Source organism: Armigeres subalbatus, chromosome 1, assembly GCF_024139115.2.
Source record: "Armigeres subalbatus isolate Guangzhou_Male chromosome 1, GZ_Asu_2, whole genome shotgun sequence".
Lineage (NCBI taxonomy): Eukaryota > Metazoa > Arthropoda > Insecta > Diptera > Culicidae > Armigeres > Armigeres subalbatus.
In genome coordinates this window covers 283,561,712-283,570,928 of record NC_085139.1, presented here as the reverse complement: position 1 = coordinate 283,570,928, position 9,217 = coordinate 283,561,712, and the positions used below count along the sequence as shown (strand labels likewise).

Sequence of the window (9,217 nt, the reverse complement as noted above, 5' to 3'; positions counted from 1 at the left end):
CGGCGGCTATTCAACTATGGCAACCCCATTCGGCGGCTTATTCAATTAAACAGCACAGACTCACACCCTGTGTAAAAGCTTATGGGCGCGCTGCTGCGCAATCTTTGCTTGCGCGTTATCACCGCGAAGAGTTGAGCGTTTAAGAAGAGCGCGACAATACCATATCGTCAGCATCTTCCGGTCGAGTGCAACCTCGGCAACAATTATTCCCTTGAGAGCTCATAACTTTTGAGCTTGTGGAAAACTTTCTGTAGTCCGTAACTTTTATTGCGTGACTCAAAAGTTAGTTTTCTCTTCAGTTCGCAATTAGCTGGCAATCATAGGGAGGAGGTAAAGTTCGAGGTTAGGTGCACCGAGGTTATGTTATGTACAGTAGATGTGAAATTATTTCAGATTTTACAGGACCGATGTGCCTTAGTTAGTTGAATCAACGAGTTTGAAAAGGGTTTTTCCTCACTTGATAAACATAAAGATAACAATTAATAGTCCAACTCGCGATACTTCAATCTTAGGCTAATAGTTTAACTAATCGGTTAACTTGTTTTAATTATAGAGAATTTCTTAGTCAATCAACGTGAAAAATATGACTCCACGCTTTCTGTTGTAGTTTGACAGATGCAGCGATGTGGAAGTTACACAAAGGGCCTAGGCTCACTTCTCGCAACATTCGGTGTTTACTGAAGAAATTTCGAATTGTTTTCAGAGTAAATTTTGAAACGTTTTCCAAGAGAAATCTGAAGTGATTTTCGAGGAAATTCCGAAGTGTTTCTCGAATAAACTCCGAAATATTTTCCATGGAAATTTTGAGCCGTATCCCGAAGAATTTGCGAAATGTTTTCCAAGGAAATTTTGCATCATATTCTGAGAAAATTCTGAAGATTTTTTCTAGGAAAGTTGAATTGTTTCCCAAAGCAATTCCAAAGCGTTTCCCGAAGAAATTCCGAAATGTTTTCTAAGGAAATTTTGAAGCGTTTCTCGATAAAAATCTGAAGTGACTTTCAAAGAAATTCCGAAGTGTTTCTCGAACAAATTCCGAAATGTTTTCCGAAATTTTTAAGCGTTTTTTGAGAAATTCTGAAGCGTTTCCCTAAGAAACTCCGAACCGTTTCTTCGAGAATTCCCGAAATGATTTCCGAGGAAATTTTGAAGCGTTTTCTGAGAAAATTCTGAAGAGATTTTCGAGGAAATCTCGAAGAATTGCTTGAGAAATTTCCTAAGGGTTTCCTGAGGGAATTCCGAAGAGTTTTCCAAAGATATTCCGGAATTTTTGTCGATACCGTAAGAAACAAGTTCCTAGGGAGAGCTACGGAATATCCTGCAGTATAAGAGGAACCCGCTGACAGACGATACTACCAGGCTCGCAGTCTTCATTTGCTTCCTGAAAAGAGGAGAGCTGGATCGGCAAACTTTGAGTCTTCTTCTGTCATCATTATTATGGGCGCATCCACCACCCCGTCAACTTCTTCTCTTCCCACTCGTTTAGACCTAGAATCGGTAAATTTAATCGTTAGCACGATTTTGATTATTTGGTCCATGTCCTGATTCTTACGTCACCAGCTGTGTACGCGATCGCTTGTCTCGCTTCACTTTAGCAGAATTCTTCTTGAAAGTAAAAAAGATTCTGATTCCGCTCACCAGCAGACTTTATAATCATACTTAAAAGAGCAGTCCAATGATATACCCTATTTTCTAGGACCAAAGAAATTAGCCCTAATTAACATTCGGCCAGGAAGGCCTCTACCGTTTTTCAGTTCACATCTTGTCCCTTGTTTTGCCATCCACGTATATTAATGTGACCAGCAAGCGCCCTGCGAAACGCGGGACGCCTATCTGGATTGCGTCACTGGCTTGAAAATGGATCCTCCAAAAATGCGTCCCGCGAAACGCGTACATTAACCTATATCAATATTCTATAAGCTATGTTTTAACTTTATTCTCCGCTACAGAGCCTACCACTCGAGGAGTATCTCAAGAGGGGCCCAGGTTGGGCCCTAGGGAGGCCCTAGAGCTAATATGGCTTATAGTCTTTATGATGGGTGAAGCAATGACCCAAAATGACAAAATTCATAATAAGGCCGATACAAATATTTAAAATCTGTTTTGTCTCCCCCCCCCCCTCGGATTTTTTTTTTTCCAAAAAATAATATTTTGAAGGGGCAACAAAATAGAATTCGGATAATTTTGAGGATTTTCAATACATTCTTTAACAAATCCGAGGAGTTTTTTATTATTTTCATTTTAATATTTATTTTTATTATCCCCCCCTTGACCTTTCGGAGACCAGTAGGACAAAAAGTGAATTAAATATTTGTAACGGCCTAATTAAGAAAAAAACAAAGTATTGAAAAATGTAATGTAATAAAAAAAATGTAATCATTTTTCACAATAAGGATCTTTTTCATTTAAGTAATTTTTACGAGTTATCAAAAATTCATTATTATAAATTACCTAATTTTTATGAAATGTATCTCAATTTATGGAAGGATATCGGACACGTTTGTAGGAAATAATACTAACACAAACTGTTACAATTTACAAAACGTACGTTAGCTCTATTCCAAAAGCTCCTATTAGTATCAAGATCTCAAAAGTGCTTCTGTGCTTCCTTCGAGCTTCGAAACTAGATTATCGTTAAGAGAGAACACGCAGCACATTTCGAATGAATGCCTTAAATCTATATCTACGTTTGGTTAAGTTCGAGTAGCGACAGCGAGTGGTTGAATTTGAACAAAACTAGGCAAGAAAGAAATCAGAAAAGCAGCGGAACGAAAAACTTATTTACAAAAAAAGCCTTACTTGGAGAAAAAAAAGTTCCTATGTATTCATAAATAACCCTGCGATGCTTCTTCCTCATCGATATCACTCTTCATCTTCACTGAACTCATAATCGTTTGGCGGAGGAGCAGATGGCGCCGGTTGTCTGCTCCGGCTGCGACTGCTGCGGTTCCCATTCAGCATTCTCACCGAGGTATTCGTCGGTGTGCTGGTACTGGCCAGGCTTCGTCCATTCTGGACCATGGATCGTTGTTGAGCGAACTTCCTGTAGTTGGTTGGTCCTCGCGATGGGGTCACGCGAGCCTGTGGTCTTTCCGTCTCTTCTTCTTCGTCAGAATGATCGTCAGATAGGATGTGTGGCGAATCGCCCTGTCCCTTTTCCCCGTCCTCCTCGTCGTCACTAATTTCCTGATTGGCGTTGGATGTCTCGTACTCGAGGATTTCGTCGTCCATCAAATGGGATGTACCTTCCATGAAAGAGGCGAAGCGAGAAGGATCTCGCAGTTTCAAGACCGTGCTCCATTGTTTACAGTCAGGGCTGTTGCAATAAGCTCGCAATTCGTCAAGAGCCTTGGTAGTTTCCCGTACTCCCTGTTCGTAGTACTCTTCATTCGTCAGGAAACGACGCTTTGGTGGAAAACGTCGTCGATAGAATGATCTAATCCGCAATAGAACACTTCTAGGAAAATAGTAAAATACTAACATTGCGATACATAGTCCAGTAGTTGCTTCCCGATAGGCGGATGAGAAGAAAACTGCCCCCAGTGCAGCCAACTGCAAGCTCCACTTGATGAGATCCTTGCTGCGTTGATTCTTCGGTGGTCCCATCCGATAGCAGATAACGAAGCTGATGAAACCCGTGGTCAGAATATACCAAAACACGTACACCTGGTACGTTACAAAAATCAATCGCAGATTGTCCATCAACATCTGGGCGAAGTAAATTCCCAAGGTCCAGCCTCCCAGCATCACTCCGTACATCATCGGCTTCCGGGGAAACAACTTACTGGCCATGTAGACCACCACCAGGAAACTCGCAAACACCCCCAGGAAAATGCCACAAATGTAATAAAACAGCGCATTGTCACTCAACTTGGCCGACGACAAGAACACGAACACCCCCACGGCCAGCATGATCATCCGCCAGAAGTCGATCCGGATCAAGTTCAGTCGGACCGTGTACTCGTCCCCGGAGACCACCCCGATGCAGCTCTGATTGAATGGGTCCATTTTAATTACCTTTTTGCGACTATTCGACAACAGGTTGAACGAGAACAGACTCTGCTCCGTTTCGTGGTGGGCCCGCACTTCCTCCGGGGTTCCGCCCTCGTACTGACTGAAGTCATCGTGATCGCACTCGAAGTTCAGGAAAACCGTCTCGAACATATGCATCAGCTGTTTCTCCTTGCCGCGGTAGCAGTACGTTCGCAAACCCGGCCGGTAGATGTTGGACCGGTCCGGTTTGTACTGGATGACGCCATCCGGCAATAAGTAGTTGACTGTGGAGCAAAAAGGATAAAATCATCATCAGGGTCTGTTTACTTCGGTGAATTTACTTACTCGTTGCAGCTGAAGTTATCCCCAAACCTAAAGCTGTTAGCACAAAGAGACTTAACACTAGTTTTAACATATTTTATCGCATTTAATAAAAGATTTTGTTATGAAACTGGATGCATCCAACCGATGCCGATTATGCTGCGGTGCAATCACATAAACGTAAACAAACCGTTTTTGAAAATAAACGCATTTTGAGGTTATGTGTGGCTGACAGCTGAAGATATGGAACCGAACAACAGCAGAGCAGTGATGCCAAAAGTGATGAAAATTAAAAAGAGCGTTACTATTCCCACCTTTATAATGATCGTAATCAGTTTACATTATATTAATACCCAGCAAACAAGGTTACTCTAACTTGACCCTAACATGAGTGTAACCTGTTAGAAAGTTACTCTAATTTTCTCACTAACATTAGGGTAAAATGAGACTAAAATTAGACAGATCTGCAACACTTTTGTTAGATATGTTTATGTAAGTTGCATAATTTAATCTAACCTGTTAGCCTCACTTTAGTATAACGTTAGCAATGTTTCGCAGTGAGCGGTTAGGGAGTTGTGAGGGTTGTTTTGAAAGGGCTTTCATGCTGATTTATTTACATTCAGCTGTCATCCGAGGCAGAATGTACATAATATACATAACTGCCTCGAGTAACAGATGAATGTAAATAAATTATCAATAAAAATCGTCTTAGAAATTTTCTATATTTACCAAAATAATTGTTATACATTTAGATTAACCACATTTAGCTTAATTAAGGTAATGTATTATGAAATTATAATTTTATCTTAGATCCCTGCACAAGTTCCTGCGGAGATTCTTCCAGGGAGGAATCTTGGAACTAATTCGGAGATTCCTCCAGGAGTTCCATCGGAGATTCCTCCAGCAGTTCCTGTGGAGATTCTTCCAGGAATCCTTCCAGGGAGGCATCTTAGAATTACTTCGGAGATTCTTCCAGAAGTTTCTTTGAAGATTCCTTCAGGAAGTCCTTTAGAGATTCCTTCAGCAATTCTTTCAGAGATGCATCCAGGAATTCTTTCGGAGCTTCTTCCAGGCATTCTTATTGAGATTTTCCTAGCAGGTCTTTCAAAGCTTCATTCGGAATTTTTATCTTAATACTTTCAGTAGTTTCTTCGAAGATTCCTCTAGGAGTCCCTTGAGAGATTCCTCCAGGAATTCTTACTGAGATTTCTTCTGGAATAATTCTAGAGATTTCTTCAGGAGTTCCTTTGGAGATGCATCCAGCAATTCTTTGAAAGAAGCATTCAGGAATTACTTCTGAGATATCCCAAGAGTTCCTTCGAAGATTCCTCCAGAAGTTCTTTCGGAGTATCTTCCAGGAGATCTTTCGGATATCTCTGCACGAGTTTCTATGGAGATTCTTCCAGAAATCTTTCCAGGAATTCTTTTGGAGATTCCTCCGGGAATTCCTATTGAAATTCATCCTGCAGGTCTTTCTCCAGAAATTTCTTCCTTATACTTTCAGTAGTTCCCTCGAAGGAAGATTCCTCCAGGAATTCCTACTGAGATTTCTCCAGAATTCTCCAGGAGTTACTTAAAAGAAGCATTCAGGAATTACTTCTGAGATTTCGCAAGAGTTAAAATTAAATTAAAATTAAATTAAAATTAAATTAAAATTAAATTAAAATTAAATTAAAATTAAATTAAAATAAATTAAAATTAAATTAAAATTAAATTAAAATTAAATTAAAATTAAATTAAAATTAAATTAAAATTAAATTAAAATTAAATTAAAATTAAATTAAAATTAAATTAAAATTAAATTAAAATTAAATTAAAATTAAATTAAAATTAAATTAAAATTAAATTAAAATTAAATTAAAATTAAATTAAAATTAAATTAAAATTAAATTAAAATTAAATTAAAATTAAATTAAAATTAAATTAAAATTAAATTAAAATTAAATTAAAATTAAATTAAAATTAAATTAAATTAAAATTAAATTAAAATTAAAATTAAATTAAAATTAAATTAAAATTAAATTAAAATTAAATTAAAATTAAATTAAAATTAAATTAAAATTAAATTAAAATTAAATTAAAATTAAATTAAAATTAAATTAAAATTAAATTAAAATTAAATTAAAATTAAATTAAAATTAAATTAAAATTAAATTAAAATTAAATTAAAATTAAATTAAAATTAAATTAAAATTAAATTAAAATTAAATTAAAATTAAATTAAAATTAAATTAAAATTAAATTAAAATTAAATTAAAATTAAATTAAAATTAAATTAAAATTAAATTAAAATTAAATTAAAATTAAATTAAAATTAAATTAAAATTAAATTAAAATTAAATTAAAATTAAATTAAAATTAAATTAAAATTAAATTAAAATTAAATTAAAATTAAATTAAAATTAAATTAAAATTAAATTAAAATTAAATTAAAATTAAATTAAAATTAAATTAAAATTAAATTAAAATTAAATTAAAATTAAATTAAAATTAAATTAAAATTAAATTAAAATTAAATTAAAATTAAATTAAAATTAAATTAAAATTAAATTAAAATTAAATTAAAATTAAATTAAAATTAAATTAAAATTAAATTAAAATTAAATTAAAATTAAATTAAAATTAAATTAAAATTAAATTAAAATTAAATTAAAATTAAATTAAAATTAAATTAAAATTAAATTAAAATTAAATTAAAATTAAATTAAAATTAAATTAAAATTAAATTAAAATTAAATTAAAATTAAATTAAAATTAAATTAAAATTAAATTAAAATTAAATTAAAATTAAATTAAAATTAAATTAAAATTAAATTAAAATTAAATTAAAATTAAATTAAAATTAAATTAAAATTAAATTAAAATTAAATTAAAATTAAATTAAAATTAAATTAAAATTAAATTAAAATTAAATTAAAATTAAATTAAAATTAAATTAAAATTAAATTAAAATTAAATTAAAATTAAATTAAAATTAAATTAAAATTAAATTAAAATTAAATTAAAATTAAATTAAAATTAAATTATACGCGTATTAAAGTACTATGTAGTAAATAACTAGGGATCCTATTGACTTCTCCAAATGAATGGAGGTGTGCGTGACTTCGCAGTATTCCTGTCAATGTGTGCTGTCTTCCTCCAAAAGTATTTGTGATATTTTTGCCGCAACAAGATTACCACCCACCCCATAAAAAATTTGACAGCTCCGAAATTTCACCATCATCCGACGAAATCGGGTACCTTCCAAGTCGACCTATTTTTTCACCGACGACGTCGATTACCGTAGGCTACATATTTTCGTCGTCAGATTTATTGAACGATTAAGTCGCGAGCAATCGGTTGCCTATTTAATCGGTTAAATATTCGATTGATTGTTTATTTGGTGTTTATTTTGATCGTTTGATTGATATACAGATGAAATCGGATTCCTGTGTTCATAAACATAGAATAAACAAAGTAAGTATATGATATTTAATTATTGAAATATGACCTTATTTGTAAGATTTTCAGATCGAGACATATTCAAGAATGTTCCGGAACATCAAGGAAGACCGGATAATCAAGGTAAGTGATCAAATGTAGTTCTGTTCAAGTTCTGCAGGATAATTCATTTTAGGTCACCACCAATGAGCAAATCCGATATTCACAAAAATTATAATATTTCAATTTCAGGTGAAAGAAATGAAAATTTGTTTGGTGTGCTCATTTGTATCGGAATTGCCTACATTGGCATGTATGTAAAAAGAAAAATGGCTATCTAAGGTAAACTGTGGATTACTGTTTATAGAGCTGAATCATTTTCACTATGCTGTTCATTCATCATTTTCAGAAGTTGGAGAACGATGGTAACACAGGGGAGGTTAGAAATGCCGAATACCCTATATTGAAATTCCAAAAGAATCCGGTGCTATGATACCCAGTAGTCCTAGTAATGTAAGTCTTTCATATACTGCACTCAATCAAGTAAAATTTTATTAAATAATCAATTATTTTCAGCTACCAACCGATAATCTTCTAAACCAAAGTCCATTTAATATCTCGACCTGGACAGATTCAAGTACTGTCACACATGCCATCCGTTTTAATAAATCGATTAAACCCTCGATTTGGTTTGTTTTCATTATGTTCCATGCCGACTAATCTATGGATTTAGTCGGTTCTGCTCTATGATAAAATTCAATAAACAGATTAAACACCATATTTCGTCTATTATCATTATTTTTTACACCGATCAATCTATAGATTTAGTCTTATCTGCTCCATTATGAAATTCAATAAACCGATTAATCACCCTATTTCATCTGGTTTTGTCACACATCATTTAAAATGAAATTGACCTATTGTTCATTCGATTTAGTTGATGTTCGTCTAGCGATTTCGTTTGTCGTCGCGTCGGCTGCCTTCCCTGTAAAAGTCCCATAAGGCTCGGTGAAACAATTTATAAATTCGTCGGGAACAAAATCGGTCGACCCTACCGACGTGAACCGATTTAGTCTTGGGGAAAGTCGGGAGGATTTTTTATGGGGCACTTTTACTTTATATATTCTATACAGTGACGTTAGTGTACGAAAAACTGCGCTTGGAGAACTCAATAATGAGAGATCTCGCTTAACAATTGATTAGGGCCTACAATGAAAAGTAAACAATTTCAATTTTAACACCCTTCGATAGCATCCTCTAATAGCTACTAATAGTATAAAAATGTTTCGCATCTTCAATTAAATTACTTAGAAAAAACTAATTTTTGATTGGGCCTACAACGTGTTATTTTCAAAATATGTGTAGGTCCACCCTAAAAAACGGCCAAGCCACTCGTTTTTTTCTGTCTGGGATAAGCCTTCTCCAACTTCGGGCCGATAACGGGAATTTTTTCCGAACCGTCATCGGCCCGACCTCGGAGAGAGAA

General features: G+C 33.8%; 1 protein-coding gene and 1 long non-coding RNA gene across 2 annotated transcripts; one reads left to right on the top strand and one right to left on the bottom strand.

Annotated features, from left to right (window-relative positions):
• Positions 1-2,373: 2,373 nt before the first annotated feature.
• On the bottom strand, positions 2,374-4,518 carry LOC134215112 (nuclear envelope integral membrane protein). Its single transcript, XM_062694366.1, has 2 exons — positions 4,336-4,518; positions 2,374-4,274 (listed from the first exon to the last, which is right to left on the bottom strand). Exons 1-2 carry the CDS (start codon positions 4,403-4,405, stop codon positions 2,860-2,862), a joined length of 1,485 nt encoding a protein of 494 aa, XP_062550350.1. The 5' UTR covers positions 4,406-4,518; the 3' UTR covers positions 2,374-2,859.
• A 2,984-nt stretch (positions 4,519-7,502) lies between these two features.
• Positions 7,503-8,507, top strand: LOC134215107 (uncharacterized). The gene is made up of 3 exons (XR_009980029.1): positions 7,503-7,875; positions 7,984-8,073; positions 8,141-8,507. It is a non-coding gene; the product is annotated as an uncharacterized LOC134215107 (long non-coding RNA).
• Positions 8,508-9,217: the final 710 nt, after the last annotated feature.

Bases quoted from the DNA above. Each gene is read 5' to 3' on its own strand.
- LOC134215112 (XM_062694366.1), bottom strand. From the start codon at position 4,405: ATGTTAAAACTAGTGTTAAGTCTCTTTGTGCTAACAGCTTTAGGTTTG. The intron at 4,275-4,335 runs GTAAGTAAATTC...TTTGCTCCACAG, and splicing joins GATAACTTCAGCTGCAACGA to TCAACTACTTATTGCCGGAT.